A 22,404-nucleotide genomic window follows, 5' to 3' on the forward strand; every position below is an offset into this window, starting at 1 on the left:
CTGTCTGTGCTGCTGCTTACTTTTGAACTTGCACCTCTCTCAGGGCAGTCTTAGGCTTGCTGTTGCTCCATACCCATGAAGGCCACTCCTCAGCAGAGGTCTCCTCCTCACTCTGTCTTGGTTCTGTGACCCAGAATTGTGCAGACCTTGACCAAGCTGCCAGTTGGCACCTATTTCCACAGCCTGCATGAGTTCTTGGAGCCTCTTGATGTGTCTGGGGTCTTGTTCTGTTACATAGCCTTTCCCTTGGTGTTAGCTAGCTCTGCTCCGGGCACTCCTGGCCAGACCCTCTTCCCTAGCAGACCTCTCTGTTTCCCTGTGCTGACCTGGACTGGAGCAGTTACTCATTGTGACTTTTTGTTAAAGCCATAATTCTATCTTGTACATTCTCTAGATCTCTTTGGAGTGTTTGGGGATGTGGGAGAGCTTGCTATACGTTTTCTTGCTATTCTTCCATCTTGGTTCTGGGTCTCTATTGATTCATATCAAGTTTGTAATTCACCAAAACTCTCCAGATTATTTTTCATATGAACCAGACAAGTCCTTTTAGATAGCTCCTTTTCTTTCCTCCTCAACATCCATTTGATTTTGTCATCAGAATTTAATGAGAACATCCTATTCCTGTTGAATAAATTCCCTTTTAATTCTTCAAAGTCCATTATCTCAGTTCTGAAGTAAATGTCAAGCAATGTCTAACTTTCCCTTCCTTACCTATCACAAAATGTGAGATAAGGTGATCACTTCTTCCTAAGTCTCCCTTCCTTTCTACTCCATCAAATCATTTTCCTTTATATTTCCTGGTATTACTCTATTACCTGCTTTGATTTTTAGTAGAGAGAGAGAGAGACATCTGGATTTAAGCCTTAGCTCTGTTACACTCTCATTGACCTTGGGAAGCTCACCTAATATCTCTTAAGCTTCAGTTGACAGCCAAAGTGGTATACTTGCTTTTCTCTGTACATGGCATCCCATTTTCTGCCCCTGTGCCCTTGCACAGGCTGTCCCCATGCCCAGAATACTGTACGTCTTTAGTTCTTCCTCTTCCTGAGATTGTGAAACAGGAATCATAATACTTCTGCCTTACCTGATAGGGTTGTTGCAAGTATCAAATAAGATTACATATATGAAGAATTTTGGAAAGTATTTTTAAAATGCAAAGAGTTATTATTATAGCAGGGTAGAGGCTGAAGCAGAGATATAATTTAACTAGGTAAGTTTAATTTTACATAATTGTACGTGTATAACCTGTAGCTGATTGTTTACCACCTCAGGGAGCAGGGAGGGGAGGGAGGGATAGAATTTGGAACTCAAAACCTTTTAAAAAAAATGTTAATTAAAAAACAAAGGAAAAAACTAGGTAAGTTTAAAAGGAAATATTAAAAGTTTTTTTAGGTCTCTCAGGTTATGTGACCTGATCATATTTCCTCTTCTTTTTCAGCCCCTAAGAGTAAAGATCCCTGAAGCATTACAGGCTGAGATTGGTAAGTCATCCAGTCTTATGTTTCAGTCCTTCCTCCACCTCTGTATGTGACAAGCCTTGACCTGGTCTCTATGGAGAAGCACAGCATTTAATTGAACTACAGTGCCTGGCCTCTGGAAGTTTACAGTTTAATAGAAGCATGAGAACACATGTGAAAGTAATTTAAGAACACTTACCAATCAGCATTTCACTCAGTGTAGATGGTTTCACTGTGAGTGGAGGATACAATTCTGTTTATTTCCATTTAACAAGCATTTGTCAAGCACTTGGTACGTGCCAGGCACTATGCCAGGTGCTCGAGTTTACATTCTATTGGGGGAAAACAGCATGGAAACAGTAAGTACGAAATTAGGTCTAGGCCCTTGCCCTGTGATTTCATTAAAGAGGCTTCCTCTGCCAGGGCAGGGTGACGTCTTCTCTGCAATATGCATTCATCGAGAGCTCCCTGGAACAGGGGGAAGGCTCACATAGCCAGGCTGTGTCAGAGGTGGGGTGGCTGTGCACATGGTGCCGTGCTGCCTTTTGTAGAATAGAAAACCAGCTAAAATCAAGATAAACATTAACAACTAGACAGGCCCCTAGAAGGAGACGGTGCTTGATCTGAGCGCTGAAGTGAGCTAGGGAAGAGCTGGAACTCAGGAGTGGGGGAGGGACACCTGTGCAAAGGCAGAGGAGCAAGACATGGAGTGTCATGTACAGGGAATAGTAAGCATGCCACTTTGGCTGCCATGTAGGAGTATACAAGTAACATAAGCCAGTCAGGAGAAATAAATGGGAGCCAGAGTGTGAAAGGTTTTCTGTGCCAATCAGTCAGTAAACATTTTATCAAGTACATGCTACATGCTAGGCATTGTACTAGACATAGGGTATATAAAAACAAAAGTGAAAATACCCATTGGCCTCAAGGACCTTAAGGTCTAACCATAGGAAATAACATGTACAAATCTAGGTAAATACAAAATAGAGACAAGGTATATTTGGGGGTAAAACATTATCCTTTTTTGAGGGGAATCAAGAAAGGCCTCATTAGTAATGGAGGTTCTGAGACAGGAGCAAGGACATTCAGTATGAGGTGGGTGGGGCGGGGGCAATTGAAGGATGTGAGATGTAGATCTATATATGAGGAATGGTAAGAAGGCCAGGTTGTCAGGATCACACTGTGCATGAAGGGGAGTAGTGTGCAAGAAGTCTGAAAAAGTGGACTGGGGCCTTGTTTTGAATGTCAAGACAGTTTGTATAATATGCTAGAGACAATAGGGAGCCATGAAAATTTTGAGTAGGAGAGTGATGTAATCAGACCTGTGTTTTTGGAAGATCAGCCTAGATGAAGATGAATTTGGTAAGGGGAGAAACCGGCAGTCGGGCAGACCAGGTCAGACGTCATCATCCAAGCCAAGAGGTGATGAGAGCCAGAACGAGGATTGTGGCCCTGGGAGGAGAGAGATGAGTACAGTTGTGAGAGCTGTTGTAGAGGCTGAATAGATAAAATTTAGGCACTGATTGGCTATACGTGGTGAAGCAGAATGAAGGGTGACTCTTAAGATTACAAACCTGGAGGGAGATGGTTAGGATCAGTGAAGAGAATAGTGGAAGGAGGTAGTGTGGTAGAGTAGACTGGGACTTGGCAGAGAGAGGAGGAAGCTTTTTATCCTAGTTTTGCCACTAATTTACTGTGTAACTTTGGGCAAGTCCCAGGTTAAGTTTCCTGATCTTTAGGGAGACAACACAACTCAAGAACATTGCACATGGAGTCCAAAGGTCTGTGTTTGGTCTTGGCTCCAGTACTTCAAGGAGTAATAACAAGGAGATACTGATTTTTTCCTCTGTGAATTGGTTTTCTCATCTGCAAGATGAGAATAATCTTACCTGAATTACTTAATATGCAAGAGTGAGGAAAACATTTTGTAAAGTCTGAAAGCACTATTTAAACATGAGCTAATTTTATTTTTTTTAATGTAGTTGTTGGTTTGGAACTAAAAATCTTATGAAAACAAATGTTGAAAACTATTTTTTACATGTGACTGGAAAATAATAAAATACTTTTATGATTAAAAAAAATGTAGCTGTTGAACTTAATCGCTAAAACCATAAAACAAGTCTACAAGCTGATAGTGAGAGAAGATAAAGTCAGATAGAGACAATGAGGGAGGACTTCTGGGAGATGATTTTGAGTTAGAATTAGAAAATGAAACTATTAGTAGCTTCCCCAGACTAGCCACTCTCTTTACACATGCTGTTCCTAATATCCCTCTGTAATGTCTAATTGTTCAAGTGAAGAGTAGGTTTATATGAATGGAGTCATGAGGAATATTGAGGAATGGGGGGTAGCTTGTTGGGGACATATTGAAGGTTTGTGCTGAATTCAGATGCTATTAGAATTTGTAGCATCTGCTTTGTTGTTGTTATTCGTTCACTTCTGTTGTGTCCAACTTTTTGTGACCCCATTTAAGGTTTCCCTTCCTTCCTTCCTTCCTTCCTTCCTTCCTTCCTTCCTTCCTTCCTTCCTTCCTTCCTTCCTGCGAGGCAATGAGGGTTAAGTGACTTGCCCAGGGTCACACAGCTAGTAAGTGTCAAGTGTTTGAGGCCAGATTTTAACTCAGGCCTCCTGAATCCAGGGCCAGTGCTTTATCCACTGCATCACCTAGATGCCCCCCCATTTAAGGTTTTCTTGGCAAAGATACTGGAGTGGCTTGCCATTTCCTTCTCCAGCTCATTTTATAGATGATGAAACGGAGACAAATAGGGTTAAATGACTTACCCAAGGTCACACAGCTTGTAAATTTCTGAGGCTGGATCTGAACTCAGATCTTCCTAGTTCCAGGCCTGGCATTCTGATCCACTGTGCCATCTAGCTCTTCAATGGTTTCATTAGTCAGTGAATAAACAAGCATTTGTGACATTCCTATGTTGTGCCGGGCATTATGCTAAGTATTTAGGACACAAAGAAAGGCAAAAGCTAGTCCCTTATCTCAAGGAACTCATAGTGAAATGGGGGAGACTATATGCCAACAGCTAGGTAAAAGTAATATATATACACAAGATAAACTGAAGATAATCTTAGTGGGAAGGAACTGGCATTAAAGAGGACTGGGAAAGGCTTCTTGGAGAAGGTAGGATTTGAGCTGAGACCTGAAGGAAACTAAAGAAGCCAGGAGGCTGAGGAGGGAGAGAATTCCATGTATAAGCCACAGGCAGGGAAAATGCGCAGAGTTGGAAGGATGTACTGTCTGGTGCAAGGAACCAAGTGAAGTCCAGTGACACTGGGTTATAGAGTACATGGAGGGGAGTAAAGCGTTCTAAGACTGGAAAGGTAAGAAAGGGCCAGATGATCTAGGGCTTTGAAAGCCAGACAGACAATTTTTCTTTGATCCTAGAAGTGAGAGAGGGCTACTAGAATTTTTTGAATGGAAAGGTGATATGTTCTGACCTAGACTTTGGGAAGATCATTTTGATGGTTGAATGGTGGATGGACTGGAGTAGAGAGAGATTTAAAGCCGAGAGACCAACCAGAAATCAGTTGCTGCAGTCCAGGTGGGAGATAATAAGGATTTGCGCCAGAGTGGTGGTACTGTCAGAGGAGAAAAGGGCATATGCAAGAGGTGTTATGAAGGGAATGTAAGCAGGCCATGGAGACAGATTGGATATGGGAAAACGAGCCAGGGAGAAGTTGAGGACAACACCTGGGTTGTGAGCGTGAACGCCTGGGACGATGGTGCCCTCTACAGTAATAGGGAAGTTTGGGGGTAGGGGAAAGAGAATGAGTTCAGTTTTGTGCATCCTGAACTTGAGATATTCATAGGACTTCCATTTCAAGGTGTTCATTCAGGGGTTGGAGATGAGTGTTGGTCAGCACAGGTTGTAGCTGGGTATACAGACCTGTGAATCATTTAGATTGAGATGATAATTGAATTGATGGTTGCTGATGAGGTCTCCAGTAGAAATAGTATAATGGGAGAAGAGAAGAGGCCCCAAGCCAGAGCCTCAAGGGACATCTACAGTTAGTTATAAAGCAAGATCTGGATGAAGATCCAGCAAAGGAAACTAAGAAGGAGCAGTCAGGCAAGTAAAAGTTTGAGAAGCAGGACAGAACAGTGTCATAAAAACCTAGAGAGAAAAGAACATCAGGGTTGTGAAGAATGTGATTGATGGTGTCAGAGGCTGCAGAGAGGCCAAAAAGGATGAGGATTGAGAAAAGGCCATTGGATTTGGCCACTGAGAGATAAATTTGGAGAGGGCAGTTGGGGATGATTGATGAGGTCAGAAGCCAGACTGGAGCGTTAAGAGTGAGAGAAAAATAAGTGGAGGTACTGACTGTAGACAGTTTTCTCACAGAGTTTAGCCACAAAAGAGAAGAGGGATATGGGATGATAGCTAACAAGGGTTGGACAAATCAAGGTAGGGAAGACATGGAGACATCTGTAGGGTGTAGGGAAGCAGGAGACTGAAGATAAGACATAAGAGAGCGAAGATAATAGAGGAAGAAATCTGCTGGAGAATATGGGATAGAATGGGACTGGAATGCATGTGGGGGTTTGTCTTGGCAAGGAGAAGGGCTACCTCTATATATGAGACAGAAGTGAAAGAGAAGATGGTTGCAGAAGGCATCTGAGTGATCTGAAATGAGGAAGAAGGGAGAAGAGGAAGTTCTCAGGAAACAGTCTCATTTTTGTCCATCTTTCCTATCTAGAGCTCTGCCTAGGAGGTAGATAAGCCTCTTGAGGGCTCAGGCTAGTTGTCAGTGCGAGCTTAGCTATGCAGGTAGGGGGGATAGCACTTGGCTTCTGGTGAGAGCATTTAGGCTGCCCTCTCAGTGGAAAGTAGATTTTACCAAAATCCTTCCCGTTCTTATCTTTGGGACCTGGATGCACAGGCTCTCTTTTTGTTCAGGAATGACCCAGCATGTCTCTAAGAATCACTATTATCTTTGTCATTTTCTTTCTCTTCCCACTGGCAGATCTGCGCCTGCGCAACAATGAGGATATACGTAGTGCGTTGTCTGAAGCCCAAGAAGCAGCTATGCCAGAGATCCAAGAACAAATCCAGGACTACAGGTGTGACAGCCTTTCCTTCGGGGCCAGGGAAAAGGTTGAGTGTTTTTAACAGGGTCAAGTACTGACCAGCACAGGTCCAATAGAGGAGAGTGAGCCAGAGGATCAGTACAGGGTACTGAGTTTCTCAGTCTCCCTTTGACCTTCCATATAGATTTGCTTAAATAAATTTTTTTGGCCTTCCTCATTTTTCATGTTTCTCTCATGACCTTTCTCTCATTTTTCTGAGTGGTTCTACTTTGTCTCTCTTCCTCTCTCTCTCCTTCTGCCATTGTATCTCCCTCTGGCAGGACAAAGCGAACCATGGGCCTGGGCAGTCTCTATGGAGAAAATGACCTTATGGACTTGGATGGGGACCCCCAGCGGGAGCGACAAATTGCTGAGAGACAGTTAGCTGCCCTTGGAGATATCCTGTGAGTGTCTGGTCCCTCCTATCAGAAAGCTACCCCTCCCTACCAGCTATTTTAGCCTTCTTTCTAGATTCAGTTCTTCCCTCTTAAAGATGGGGAAACAGGTCCCCTTCCTCTGTTATTCTAGGACAGCAGGATTTTTGGAATGGCCTGCAAGAATTTTTAAAGGGATCACAGAATATAGAGTGTGAAAAGTTAAACAACAGCTTTTTAGTAGTGGTGGCAAATTGTAGGCTTTAGAAACAGAGGAAATAAGCCTTCCTCCTTTTCCTTCCTACCTGGCCTCTTCCCTCACTTCCACCATTCTCAGTCATTTGGGAACGGTCTCAGAATGATTCCAGTAAGAAGTCATATTGTATGATAGACTTAATGTTGACAAGTCAGGGCCAAGCTATGAATGAGATTCCTTCCTGGGAGTAATACCTCACTCATTTCCCTCCCTCCATTCTCCTCCACCCCAGCCCTACCCCTCTCCCCTAGCATTTGCTTCAGAAAGCAGATAGACCTGTCTTAAGAGAAATTGGAGCATTTTTAATAATCATGGCCGGAAAACTAAACTAAACTAAGCTTATTAAGTAGTTTCCGGAGCAGCTGCTGCTTACTGTATCTGTCCAGTTCCATTTCCCAAAACAATATAGACTCCTGTGATGTAAATCCCAACATCAGAATCCTTTGTGGTTGGAGATAAGTTCTTATTCTGGACCAGAATTTGCTGTTAGCTAACTCTAACCTTGAGCAAGCCATTTAATTTTTCTCTCAACCTTCATTTCCTCATTTGTAAAATGAATGTGTTGGAGTAAATGTTATCTAAGGTCCTTTCTAGCCCTAAAATCTTATGGACACTTGCTGTTTGAACTTCAGCAAGAAATTTTACCTTGTTTTCACTTTTGGTCAAATGGATAAATTACTTTAGCTCTTTCCACCCATGAAGAAAGAATCTAATAATCATATTTATGCAAGTACTTTGAAATCACAACTATCATAGAACAAAGATGGAACAAATTAAGCCACTCATTTATGATACTGGCACTTTGGCTTTTGCCAAATTAAATAGTTCTCTCTGAATCAACTCTGAAGTTTTTTCTAATGCATCTCACTGTACTGCAGTTTTAGTCCAGTTCTTTTTCTGGTCCTTCCTGAAAATGGAAAAGAGCATTTTCTTCCCTAATAATTCTTTGGTAGCTTAGACATGTGCAAAAGACTTTTGGTATATTCTCTCCTCCTTTAACTAGGGTGATAGAATCATCATGATCATCTTCCAGTATTTATTGAGTGCCTCCAAGGCATCAGAGTTCTCACCCCCTGAGCCCCAAGCTGTCTCCATCACCATGATTCTGATCTTCCTATCAAAATGATTCCCTCCCCTCCCTCTCCCATCCTCCGCCTTTCTCCAAGAAGAAACTTGCCCTCCTCCCAATTGCTGAACATAGACCAGCTCTGCCTTGCTGCCTGAGTCATCTTTCCTTCTATTCTCTCCTTGCAGGTCCAAGTACGAGGAAGATCGGAGGTGAGTAAGTATATGGCATTCTCTGTTTGCATTCTCCAGATGTTGCCCTTCAGTTGTGTCTTAGGGTTAACGGACAGCTGGTTTTGAACATCTTTTTTTGCCTCCTTCCAGGTTGCTTTTCTATGGGTAGAAGTTACCAAAAATCCAAGGTTATTCAGTATCTCAGTTTAAGTCCTAAATGACCTTCATGATCATAAAGGTTGGAGGGGTCATATGTCATTTTTCTGCCTCTGGGTCAAATCTGTCCAGCTCTAGCTAAAACTCAATAACATTCTTTTGCCTTAACCTTCCTTTCATGGTTCCAGAGAGCTCTGTACTTCTACCCTGTCCCACTTATATTCCGTTGAAAGGCAAATATGTTAACAATAATAAAAGTCAACTATTGGTTGTCTGAATTAATGGAGGGAGAAGTCAGTATTAATGAAAAGAGTAGCTGATCTAACAATCACGTCTACTTTGAAATATGTTGATTTCTTGTGTGTGTGCTAAAGTTGATTGTGTTTTTCTTAGGATAATGTGAATGTGAATTTACCTTTCCTAAGCCATATTTATTAGAGGGGGCCAGGAAGGGGGATGAGTATGTATGTGCAAGGCATACAAATTCATTTTGCTCCCATGGAAGCAGGGATGTGCTGGAGGAAAAGAGGAAGCCCATCTGAAATGAAATATTTGCTGCAGGATAGTACATATAGCATTGCTAGTTCACCTAAGATTACCGAGACCTGACTGAGACCTCAGAACTCTGGAAAGCTTCATCTGCCAACAGGTTTTCCTTCAGCTCTTTCTCCTTCAGTGCCAAGGTTTGGGAAGGACAGGGAGCTCTTAGTAACTGGTCTGGCCCCTGACCATAACTGATACAGGCACCATGATCAAGCATCACACCTCACGCTTTCCCTCAGACTCCTGTGTTCCTTTGTTCTAAGATTGACATTAGTAGCCTTTATTAGAGAGGGTCAGAGGGTGGGAGTGGGGAGGAGATTATTAACTCCTTCTATTGAGGTCTTTCATGAAGGATGGTAAGGGAAACACTGGATGACTGCTTGTCTGGCATCTTAGTTTTAGAAGGTACTTCTTGTTCAGGGACAGTTTTGGAAGAGGTGACCTCTGAGGTTTCTGATTCTGTGAAAGTTATAGGAATCCCTCCATCCAGCTGGAAAAGTTGGAAGCCATTCTGCCGTAAGAGAGATCAGATTATTCACTGTTCCCAAGGGAACCTTTTCAGGGAAGGTTCTGGGTCTCTGAGGCAGAACAATGACCCTGACCTTACCACATGCTGTTGACAAACTTAACTGTTGCTCAGAAGTCAGCTTTAGGACCAGAAGTCCTTGACCATCCTCTCTTTTACAGTGTTTCGATGGACTTTGCTCTCAACACCTATATGAGCCATGCTGGGATCCGACTTCGAGAGGCACGGCCCTCCACAGCAGAGAAGTCCCAGACTATCCCTGACAAGGAAAAGTGGCTGCCCTTCTTCCCCAAGACTAAGAAGGTGACTTGCATGCTTCAGGGCAGTGGTTTTTTAGTCAGTTTATAAAGAGGAATTTTTTTTTTAAGTATTTTATTCTCTCCAATTGTGTGTAAAGACAATTTTTAACATTCTTTTAAAAAAATTTGAACTGTGGATTGTGTTTATTCATTTGTTTTTTGCGGGGCAATGAGGGTTAAGTGACTTGCCCAGGGTCACACAGCTAGTAAGTGTCAAGTGTCTGAGGTCGGATTTGAACTCAAGACCTCCTGAATCCAGGGCCAGTACTTTATCCACTGTGCCACCTAGCTGCCAACATTCTTTTTTTTTAAATAAAATTTTGAGTTCCAAATTTTCTCCCTCCTTCACCTCCCCTCTCCCTAAGATGGTAAGCAATCATGTAAGACATGGTTCTATATTAGTTATGCTGTGAAAGAAGAAACAGGCCCCCCCCCCAAAAAAAAAAATCATTGTAAAAATAGTATGTTTCTACCTGTATTCAGATTCCATTAGTTCATTTTCTGGATGTGTATAGCATTTTCCATAATGATTCCTTTGGAATCGTTTTAGATCATTGTGTTACTGAGAAGAACTAAGTCACTCATAGTTGAACATTGTACAATATTGCTGTTACTGTGTACAGTGTTTTCCTGATTCTGTTTACTTTGCATCAGTGCAAGTAAGTCTTTCCAGGTTTTTTGTTGTTTCTTATAGCAGAATAGTATTCCATCACATTCATATACTACAACTTGGGGGCAGCTAGGTGGCACAGTGGATAGAGCAGCGGCCCTGGAGTCAGGAGTACCTGGGTTCAAATCCGGTCTCAGACACTTAACACTTACTAGCTGTGTGACCCTGGGCAAGTCACTTAACCCCAATTGCCTCACTAAAAAACAACAACAACAACAACATATACTACAACTTGTTCAGCCCTTCCCCAATTGATGGGCACCTCCTCAATTTCCAATTCTTTACCACCACAAAAAGAGCTGCTATAAATATTTTTGTACATGTAGGTCCTTTTTCTTTTTTTGATCTCTTTGGGATAAAGACCTAGTAGTGGTATTACTAGATCAAAGAATATGCACAGTTTGATTGCCCTTTGTGCATGGTTCCAAATTGTTCTGCAGAACGGTTACATCAGTTCACAATTCTACCAACAATGCATTAGTGTTCCAGTTTTCCCACATTTCCTCCAACATTTGTCATTTTCCTTTTCTGTCATATTAGCCATTCTCATAGGTGTGAAGTGCCACCTCAGAGTTGTTTTAATTTGCATTTCTCTGATCAATAGTGATTTAGAGAATTTGAGAGTCCCTGAAATAGTGAGAGGTAAAGTGCATGCTAGGGAAGGCTTCACATAGAAGATGGTCCTTCTGAGCTGTACTTCTAAGGAAATGGGATTCTAGGAGGCATCGGTGATGAAGGAGTGCATTTCAGGCATGGGAATCAGATTGTGCAGAGAGACAGAGACAGGAAATGAGAAAGAGCAAGGAGGCCAGCTTGGCCGGATGTTAGCCTGCATAAAAGGCAATGATAATATAATAAGGCTAGAAATAGAAAGGTAGGCTGGAACTAGTTTGTGCAGTCAGTCAGCAGGCAATTTTTAAGCACCTATTATCTTCTGTGTACTGTGCTAAGTTCTGGGGATACAGAGTAACTTAAAAAAACTCTTTAAAGGAGCTCACAGTCTGATGGAGACAACATGCAAACAACTATGTACGAACAAACAAAATATAAAAGAGATAAAATGGAGATAATCTCTAAGGAAAGACAATAAGATTAAGGACTTCTTTCAGAAGGTAAGACTTTAGCCAAAACATGAAGGAAGCCAGGAAGCCTTGATGAGGAAAGAGGATTCAAGACAGAGCCGAGAGTGTACCCACGATTAGTGGGTGAGACCTGGGTGAAAATCCAGCAAAGGAGACTGAGAATTTTAAATCCCAGGCAAAGTTTGTATTTCATTCTAGAGGTAATGCAAAGCCACTGAACTTTATTGAGTCTGAAAATGGAATTAGTAGGCCTGTGCTTTATATAGTAATATCACTTTGGCAAATATGTTGAGGATGAATTAGAAGTGGGGAGGGATTTAAGGCAAGAAGACCAATCAGAAGGCTATTGCAGTTGTCTGGGAGAAAGGTGATAAAACCAGGAATGGCAAAGTGGCCATATGGAGAGGTTGTAGAGATAGAAACCAGATTTGTCAGCCAATTAGATTTTGGGGGTGAAGGAGAGTGAGGAATTAATTTGAGTGTTGTATACTTAAGTAACTGAAAAGATAGTGATGTTTTCAGCAGAATTAAGGACATTTCAGAAGAGGGGAGTGAGTTTATGAGAAAAAGACTGAGTTATGTTTTTGATATGTCAAATTTGAGAAGCCTTTTGGATATCCAGTTGAGAATGTCCATTACTTCTCTTCACAAGTTCTACATTTTAGTAAAATTGCCCTTCTTAGTGTTTCTCATACACGAGAAACTTCCTTTTCCATCTTGCCTTGGCACAGATTGTCCACCATACCTTGTATTTATGTGTAGACTTAGAGATATACATGTTCTCTCTCCTGCTAGAAGAGGTAAGCTCCTTGAGTGCAGACGTCGTCGTGTTTTTGTCTTTATAACCTCAACACTTGGTTTGATGTCTGACACATACTTAACAAATGCTTGTTGATTGCTACCAGACTGTAGCTCAGAACAGAGAGGAAGAGTGAGGAAATCATTCTAAGAGTCATAGAAGGGCATTAAACCTGTGATTGCTAACAAGGTCACAATATAGAGAGAAGAGAATCTAGGGAAGAGCCATGGGGTTCATTCACACTTTGGGTGGGATGTGTAGAATTATTCAGCACAGAAAACTGAGAAGAGATCAGAAAGGTCAGAGGAGGGGACAGCTCGGTGGCGCAGTGGATAAAGCACCAGCCCTGGATTCAGGAGGACCTGAGTTCAAAACCAGGCTCAGACACTTGACACTTAACTAGCTGTGTGACCCTGGGCAAGTCACTTAACCCTCATTGCCCCGCAAAAAAATATTTTTTAAAAAGGTCAGAGGAGAACCAAGAGAGAGCAGTTCATTAAAAAAAAAAAAATCAGAGAGGAGAGAGTATCCATGAAGAGAATGTGGTTGACTATCAAATGCTGCAGAAAGGTCAAGGATACAGATTGAAAACAAAACATCGGATTTGTCCATTAAAAGATCATTGGTGGGGCAGCTAGATGGCGCAGTGGATGAAGCACCAGCCCTGGATTCAGGAGGACCTGAGTTCAAATGCAGGCTCAGACACTTTACACTTACTAGCTGTGTGACTTTAGATGAGTCATTTAACCCTCATTGCCTTGCCAAAAAAAAAAAGAAAAGAAAAAAGATCATTAGTAACTTCAAAGAAGAATGTTTCAGTTGAATGATGAAGCCAGAAACTAGACAACAAAGGACTGAGAAATGAATGACAAAAGGAAATGGAGGAAATGAGAGGAAGAGAGCTTTTTATGGGGGTTTGGTTGTGAAAGGAAAGAGTTATAATACTATACCTTAGATGGAATAGCAGAGCCAAGTGAATTTTTTAAGGATGGGGGAGACCTGGGTCTGTTTGTAGGCAGTAGGCAAGGAAACAGTAGGTAGAGATTGAGGATTAGATGGAGAAGTATGGGCGAGCTGCTGGAGAGATGAGAAAGGATAGGATCAAGGAAGGGTACGTGGAAAGGTGTTAGCCTTGGCAAGAAGGGCCAACGTCTTAGAGGATGTGGGATGATGTCAGGGTTTTCTGTATGTAGAGAAGGGGAGAAGAGAGAATGGCCTTTATTTTCTCATTAAGATTCTTTGAGGACTTTAAGAAACTCTTATGACTGTTCTCTATAAATTATTATTATATCTGGGCTAAAAGAAGCCTGCCATGTAACAGCTACCCAGCTATATCCCTTTCATTTTGGACATGAATACATTAATGAATACAGGCATCTGGCAAAACGGTAGGAGATGAGAATACACCAGAGCTAATTTCCTCTCATTTAAAAAAAATACAGGCATCACTGTCACCTCCAAAACAATTGGTGCACATACCATTTTTAGTCAGTGTCAGACTTGGTGGGGGAGGAGTGACTGCAAGGCTTAGTCTTGGAGTTCTCCAACTACAGTTCCACAATAATTCTTTGCTATTTCAGCAGAGCAGCAACGCCAAGAAGGAAAAAGATGCTTTGGAGGACAAGAAGCGGAACCCTATCCTCAAATATATTGGGAAGCCGAAAAGCTCCTCTCAGAGCAGTGAGTATCTAGGCAGTTCCTGTTTTCTTGAAAGCTGGAGGCTGGCAGTTTTCTGCTTCTGTGAATTAGCAGGTTCCTCTCAGCGCTGCTCAGTCTCACCTCAGGCCCCATCTGTTTGAGATTTTTAGAACTAAGATGGAATAATTAAGAGACAAGTACCAGATTCAAGAATTCCAATCCAGTTAGAACTAATTGAATAACTCTTTGAATCAGTACATTCATTCCTAGGCTCAACCTGTGGTTTCTTTTGAGTCAAGAATGTTCTTTGGGGTGGTGGTTGCAAGGAGAAAAAAGTATTGTCTGCTATTATTAACTCCCTCCCACTACTTTTCTCATCCCTGAGGTGTATCCCCATTTCAAATGATTCTCAGTTTAGGTCAGTTTTGGACCTTTGTTGTAATTGATTCAGTCTCTGTGATGTTGCCAATCTTGACAATTACCTGACCCCCAAGGGATCTCAAACCTGACCACCAGTATGTGTGGTTTTTAGGAAGTGTTGAAATATTTTTGGTGACTAACCTAATTTGGGGGGCTAATCTGACTGGAGGACTAATCTTTCTGAGTGGAGGACTAAACTGGGGACTTTAGACTATTTCGCTATCTAACTGCGTTTAATTTAATATGGGCTGTTTGTAAAGTTCCACCACACTGCTCCCAAATTGATAAGCAAAATATTAAGAGGCTTCTTAACCAAATAATCAAAGCAGAGTTTATTTATGAGATACTGTTGAAAATTAAGAATACAGGGAAATAAAATGTACAATCTGACTGCTTTCCTGTGGTCCCTTTCCACTGTCTCTTTCCCACCTGCTGGCTTCTAACTTCTTGAATACAATAAGGGCCTTGGCCGTCTCCAGCCTCAGGGCACGTTACACTTTCCCTGGTTTGTGTTAAGGCCTGTAACCTTGTCAGCCCCTTCTCTCCTTTTCCTAACCGAACTCTCCTCCGTCCTTGTCCGTGTCCCCTTCAATCTTGTGTATCTAGTCCGTCGTCCTCTAGTCAGCCCCCCTCCTAGTCCGTCCTCTTCCTTCTTTTCTTCTCCTGTCTAACTCCCAGGTCTATATATACCTTTTCTTCTCTCCACTCAAATCTCGGGGCTTCCTTTGCCCCCACAGACCAAGCTAATCTGCCAGCCAGAGCTGCAGCTGGTGGGGGGGCGGTGTGCTCTCGAGCCTCATGCCTCAGCACAGGCTATCCGGGATCTTTCAGATAGCTCCGCTCAGGTCGGAGGGAGCTGGGGGCTTTTTTTCCCCCCAGCTGGCTGATCTGGCGTCTTGTATAGCCCACGGGACTTTTTCCGCTCAGCCGAAGCTGAGGAGGAGAGGGAGAGACCCTGAGGGCCTCAGGCTTTCTAATCTCAGCCTAAAGGTAGGGTCCCCAAATCAAAACAAATTTCCACAGAAGTTACCTGCTGTTCCACCTCCTCTCCTGCCCCAAGTTAGTCACTTGTTTGCTCTATTCTTCTGCCCCCAAGGAATGATGGAATGAGAGTGTTGGGCAGGTCAGCTGTGAGAAAAGAATAAGGGATGAGTTTTCTGACTAAAATTGCCTTCTCAGAGTAGGAAGAGAAGGAAGGTGAGAATTATTTCTGGGTCATCTTTCATTTTGCCACCTCTATTTTCATTTTATGGTTTGATGTGATTTTTGTTTGTTTAATTTGATTCTTGAAGAATTAATTTGACTTTTCATGGTTTGTTTTTGTGTGTTTTTTAGTTGTTGGGTTTTTTCTTTTCTTTTCTTTTTTTTTTCATTTTTTCTTTTAGCATTTCTTGTCCCCTGTGGAAGGTAAAAGGACCACTTGATTTAAGAATTTTCTTTGTGTTCAGTCTTTTCATTCTTGAATCCTATTGACTTCCCCCCACCAAGCACTCCCTTTTGCCCAGAAGGAGTTCCCAACTACTCAGAGCCCTTTTCTGGCCCAGGGGTCTAGGATTAAAGGCAGTCCCTTCCTATTCTATAAAGATATCTGGGAAGTTCTGACTTTTAACTGTCTTGTGAGGTCTTTTCACCTCTTTCATCTCCTATAGATCTTCCTTGGCAAGACCAACTTCTGAAATAGCATTAGCTATAAAGGAGATTTCTGTCCAGAGGTCCCATTCTTCCTGGCTTTTCAAAACCATTTCTTTTATTGAGGTTCCAGAGTTGGAATGGGCCTTTACCCCACATCCATCATTTTGCTGGTGAAGAAGCAGAGAGGGAAAGCCCTACAAATGGGTGGTGGCAGAGGCCCAAGGAGGGCACTTCTTTTTTTTTTTTTTTGGGCGGGGCTATGGGGGTTAAGTGACTTGCCTAGGGTCACACAGCTAGTCAAGTGTCTGAGGCTGGATTTGAACTCAGGTACTTCTGAATCCAAGGCCGGTGCTTTATCCACTGCGCTACCTAGCTGCCCCCAAGGAGGGCACTTCTTGAGTCCAGTGCTCCCACATGAGACTGGGGTGCAAAGTATAAGATAGTCGCACAATTGGGATTCCAGACTTCCTCCAGTCAGCTGGAAATGAGAAACATTCCTGATATTTTATTATACACAGAATGCTTCAACAGTACCATGAAATCACCATCTTTAAAGATGGTGTTATTACTCTCGGTTAATTCAGGTACTTACCCTGTGTGAAGAAGCATTGTGCTAGGAGGGCAAAAACCAAAAGTAGGCTTTGCCTTCAAGGAGCTTCTTTTGTTGGGAGGTTGTAAGCTAAGTAATGGATAAATGTAGCCATGATAACAGGAGGAAGAAGATGGAAAGGGTACCAACACCTAGGGAGATGATTGAAGGTGTATTTTTTTTTTTTTAGTGAGGCAATTGGGGTTAAGTGACTTGCCTAGGGTCACACAGCTAGTAAGTGTTAAGTGTCTGAGGCCGAATTTGAACTCGGGTACTCCTGACTCCAGGGCCGGTGCTCTATCCACTGCGCCATCTAGCTGCCCCCTGAAGGTATATTTTTAAAAAATTATTGTACTAGAATTTGTTTTCTAAATCAATTGCTACTTATATATTAATGACTATTGTACCCATTTTGGCAATAAGCATTCATTATCATTATTTATTTATTTGTTCATCCATCCATCCATTTATTTGTTTGTTCATTCGTTCATTCATTCATCCATTTATTTAATTAAATTTTTCTCAGTTACATGTAAAGATGCTTTTTGAGTTCCAAATTTTTCTCCCACCCTCCCTTCCTTCCCCCCCTCCCAAAGCCAGTAAACAATTTAATATAGGTTCTACATTACAATCATGTTAAACATATTTCCATATTATTCAGAACAAAAGGAAAAAAATGCAAGAAAAAATAAACAAGAACAATAACAAAAAACCAACAACAAAAGTTAAAGTAGCATGCTTTGGTCTGCATTCAGACTCCATAGTTCTTTTTCTGATTGTGGAGAGCATTTCCCCCCCATAAATCCTTTGTTTGTTTTTGTGGGGTTTTTTGCAGGGCAGTGAGGGTTAAGTGACTTGCTCAGGGTCACACAGCTAGCTAAGTGTCAAGTGCCTGAGGCTGGATTTGAACTCGAGTCCTCCTGAATCCAGGGCCAGTGCTTTATCCACTGTGCCACCTAGCTGCCCCCACCATAAGTCTTTTGGCATTGTCTTGGATCATTGCATTTCTGAGGAGACCTGAGTCCATCACAGCTGATCAACACAAAATGTTGTTGATACTTTCTACAGTGTTCTCTTGGTTCTGCTCATTTCACTCAGCATCAATTCATGCAAGTCTTTCCAGGTTTTTCTGAAATCCATCTGGTTATCATTTCTTACAGCACAATAGTGTTCTATTACATTCATATACCACAACTAGTTCAGCCAGTCCCCAATTGATGGGCATCCTCTGAATTTCCAATTCTTTGCTACCACAAAAAGAGCAGCTATAAATATTTTTGTGCTTGTGGGTCCTTTTCCCTTTTCCATGATCTCTTTGGGATACAGACCTAGTAGTAGTATTGCTGGCTCAAAGGGTAAATAAGCATTTATTATTAATTAATATCATATATACCAGTAAAGAATTGACCACATGGCAGCACAGGCAGGAGAAAAGCCCGAGACCCATTTTGTCTCTCAGAGAGACAGCATGTGGTCTCAAAGCCTAAGAAGAAGAGCTAGCACCAAGCCAAAGGAGCAGGTCCTGGAAGCCAAGAGAACCAAAAAAGCCTGCCAAGTGGTCAAGGCTTTTATCCTCTTTTTATCGATCTCCATCTCTATTGTACCCTTGGGCTGGTCCCAAACAAGGTTAAAACTTCAAGAATTGGACTATCGGGGTGGGGGTGGGGGCCTGAAACCGAGCTCTCCCAAGAAACTCATTATTAATAATTATTTTCTCAGAAAGGTTTCCTATAGGAGGTGATCCATGAGCTGAGCTTTGAAGGAAACCAGGGATGTTTGGAGGTTGAAATAAGGAAAGGACTCATTCCAGTCATGGCATGTAGGACAGTCTGTATAAAGAGATAGAGACTAGAGATGGAATGTTAAGGGAAAAGTGAGCAGAGCATTACTTTGGCAGGAGTTTATGGTGTGTAAAAGTAGGTAGTATTATATCTGAAGCATTTGTCATCCTAAAGAGGTTATGAAGTCACTGGAGACTTTTAAGTCAGCAAGTAACATGTTCACACTTACACTTGAGGAAGATGATTTTGGTAACTGTGGAATATGAATTGGGGAGGCTTGGAAGCTGGTGATCGATTAGGAGACTAATCTAGAGGAAGTAAGGCCCTGGACTAGGTTGGCTAGATGTAGGTCTAGGGAAAGAGACCCAGTCATGAGATTCAGAGGTAGAATCTGACAATTGATTAGATATGGGAGCTAATGGAAAGGGAAAATTCGGGGATAGCTCTGAGGTTGACACCTCAGGAAGAATAGTGGTTCCCTTAACAGAGATGGGGAAGTACAAATGAGTTGTGAGTTTCAAGAGAAGGATAATAATTTCCTTTTAGACTTGCTGAGTTTGAAATGTCTATGGGACATCCAGTTAGGTATACAGTTGACTATTGGGAATTACATTTAGGAAGAAAAGATTTGGTCTGACCATATAGATCCAGGATTCATATACATAATGATGATGGACCTTTAGGAGTTTGATAACATCATCAGGAGTTTGTAAAGAGAGAAGAAGACCCGGGACAGAGTCCTTGGCAGGGTTTATTCACATTTGGGGGCAGAAGATTCATGATGAGTCAGCAAGGAAACTAAGAAGAAATAGTCAGATAGGAAGAAGTAGAGAAGTGTTACAAAGGCTGAGGAGCATGGGGAGGGGGTTGTCAGCAGTATCAAAAGTTTCTAAGAGGCCAAGAAGGATAAAGACTCAGGAAAAGCCATTAGATTTCTCAATTAAGAGATTTTTTCATACTCTGAACATTAACTATTCTATTTAAAATTGGGGGGGAGGTAAACATTATCTCCATCTCTGATGACTTTAACTCCTACTTATTCCTGATTGATCAGCAGCAATTGATCATAAAAGCCCCTGAAACCCAAACACCTAATTCTCTGCACATATTTCCCCCATAAAAATGACTCTGGACTTAAAGAATATGCCATTTAAACCACTTGTTTTCTTTCATTCAGAAAGGTGGCACTGCACCTTTCTCACAGGGAGTGTTACCTCTCCAGGGGAGAGAGTGAAAGGGCTTTCCAAATGCTTCAGACTCTAGTTTTTTGTTTTGGTTTTTTTTAGTGAGGCAGTTGGGGTTAAGTGACTTGGCCAGGGTCACACAGCTAGTACAGACTCTAGTTTTTGTCATCACTTCATTTAATGGCAGATTCTCTGAATCCCCAGAAAGCCACCAGCCTTCTCAGTTTTCCTATGTAAGAATACAATATGGCAAAACCTAGACTGTGATAGTTTTTAGATGATCATTTCTCATTTTTACTGCTGCTATTTTTCTCTTTGGCATAAAGAATCGATATTTGACAATGTGGTCAGCTTTCTCTTAGTGTGTTTCCTCTCACCCTCCCCTTCCCGTTTCTTTCTACCTACTTTTGCTCTTGTTACTCTTTTGGTCCATGATACTCATTTGACCCAGAGATCTCTTTGATTATTTCCTATTTCTTGCCACAGCCAGAGTAGGACTGCCCCCAGAAGACACTTGTGCCTTGTACTCTACACCATATAAGAATAACTTATACTTTCCTGAGGGTAGGATTAGCACTGGGTTAAGTCCCTGCACTCCAGTGAGTTTATCTTGGTTGTGATGTGCCTAGACTACTTTAAAGAGGTCATCTAATTTAGCTGCCCCCTTCTTTTCAGGGAAGACTGAGGAATGCTAGCCCTGCCCTACCACAAAGGCCCATGTACACATCCGAGTGATGAGTAAACAGAACACTTGTACCTTGAATCTCCTCTCCTGGTTAGATGCTGCTTTGGGGGTGACTATTCCACATACATAGGGCCACTTTTTATGTTGATGCAGAGAGACATTATCCCAATCCTGCCCCAAAAGATGTGAGGCAAAGAAGCTTACCAAATTCTTAACTCAAGTGTTTTCTAGATCAGAAATTTTCTTTTAAAATCTTGGTATAAGAAGTAATAGAGTTTGGTGAATTTGTGTTAGATAATGGGGTCTTTGGAAACGTGGCTATATGGAACATGGATTGCTATGGTCATTTTGAGGGCCTCAGCCCTTGGGCTAGTTCTTCTTTCTTGTTTTACCCATACCTGTCTCTTTCTGCTTTTCTGGAGTGGAACAGGTGTCTGTAAATTTAACCTGGCTTAGGGCTAGAAGGTAAATGGCCAGGAGAAAGATCTGTAGTCCCGGCATAATCCTTTCTTCTGTCCCTGGCTCAAGGGCTTTACTTTTTTTATCCATCTCTGCTTAACCTCTGGTAAACGAAGAATTGAATTTAAAGAAGTTGGAAGCTGTAAGGGGTAAAAGGATCTGAGAGAAAGATCAAGAAACTCTGACCTAAAATTAATGGTGAATTTTGAAAAATGTCTGAGAATAGGCAGAGTGGCCTCATTTGGTAGTACATATAGATGACATACAAATAAATTTGTGGCACTTTTGCCTTCTTTTACTTGAATATGTCCTTTAGGAAAATCATATTAGAGACTTTATTTAGTAGCCATTGTTCTTGCTTTTGGCCTTGTCTTATTGGCTGAGAGGAAGGAAGTAAGGAATCTGGGAGAAGTCCCTGTGCAGAAAAAGAGGGCATCATTTACCAAATTTTGACCGTATTTCTTCCCTATCCCTAGTCAAACCTGGCAATGTGAGAAACATCATCCAGCACTTTGAGAACAACCAGCAGTATGACTCCCCTGAGCCTGGGATGCAGCGACTCTCAACAGGAAGCTTCCCTGAGGATTTGCTGGAGAGTGAAAGGTAGTAAGTGGCTAGAGGGGCCAGCTCATTGCCCTACAAGACGAAGGATGGGGAGGACCAGGGACTAGGATGTTTTGGTTTCAGTTAAAGCCCTATCACTTGTGACTTTATTCCTTTAACTCTGTTCTCCCCTTAAGAAGGAAATGAATCAGAATTGTGGTTGGGTTTGTGTATAAATGAGTGAAAGAGAAGGAAAACATTTTAATAGTCTTCTAACACCTGAACAATCCAGATAGCCCCATGAAGTCGTCATCTAGTTTGAGAGCTTAACTGCTTTATAAGCAAAGCCATTCCGTCCCTGAATAGCGCCTTTTGTCATGAAGTTCTTTATATGGATCTGAAATCTGCCTTTTGGTAACTTTCATCCATTAATTCTAGTTCTGCTTCTTGAAGTCACATAGAGTTATTCTAAAGCCTCTTCCACATGTAGCCTTCAGGTAATAAAGTAAGTTGTGATTATAGAATTTTAGAACTTGAAGGGACCTTGGAGATCAACCAGTCCAGCTCTTTCATTATACAGATGAAGAAACTGAGGCCCAGAAAGGAAAATAATATGCCTGAGGTCCTAGTAGGCAAGTAGTCACCCCAGATTTCCTGATCCCCAGTGCTATAGGCTTTACTTCTCTTTTCTTCACTACACTACGTCTTCTCCAGGCTCGGCATCTTCAGCCATTCCTCACAGAAGGCTCCAGTGGGCTCAGGGTCTGGTTGGAAAAACAAGGCCAACACCTGAATAGATAGTGTAAGTGAAGTAGGCACAGGGAGTAGTGTTGTAGAAAGAAGATTTGAAATGATTGGACAAGACTGAACTCATAGAGGAAAAGGAAGTCTAGGCATGGGCTTGAAAATGGGCAAGGGATTCTGTAGGAAAATAGTGCAGAAGAAGGCTATAGAGGGAGTTTCAAGTCAGACTAGAGGGCCTTGAATGCCAG

The 22,404-nt window shown here is 41.9% G+C and overlaps 1 protein-coding gene across 10 annotated transcripts in view; it reads left to right on the forward strand.

Annotated features, from left to right (window-relative positions):
• The window catches only part of ARHGEF11 (Rho guanine nucleotide exchange factor 11), a 155,492-nt gene that overhangs the window by 114,171 nt on the left and 18,917 nt on the right, over nt 1–22,404 (forward strand). For 7 of the 10 annotated variants that reach the window (XM_044001182.1, XM_044001175.1, XM_044001184.1 and 4 more), the window contains 7 exons: nt 1,439–1,481; nt 6,435–6,531; nt 6,819–6,941; nt 8,422–8,445; nt 9,793–9,934; nt 14,062–14,161; nt 21,346–21,475. In XM_044001182.1, coding sequence (XP_043857117.1) covers nt 1,439–1,481; nt 6,435–6,531; nt 6,819–6,941; nt 8,422–8,445; nt 9,793–9,934; nt 14,062–14,161; nt 21,346–21,475 — 659 coding nt within the window. The remainder of the gene's footprint in view (nt 1–1,438; nt 1,482–6,434; nt 6,532–6,818; nt 6,942–8,421; nt 8,446–9,792; nt 9,935–14,061; nt 14,162–21,345; nt 21,476–22,404) is intronic. The other 3 variants (XM_044001178.1, XM_044001177.1, XM_044001179.1) reach the window with 3 other exon arrangements.

This window comes from Dromiciops gliroides, chromosome 4 (genome assembly GCF_019393635.1).
Source record: "Dromiciops gliroides isolate mDroGli1 chromosome 4, mDroGli1.pri, whole genome shotgun sequence".
Lineage (NCBI taxonomy): Eukaryota > Metazoa > Chordata > Mammalia > Microbiotheria > Microbiotheriidae > Dromiciops > Dromiciops gliroides.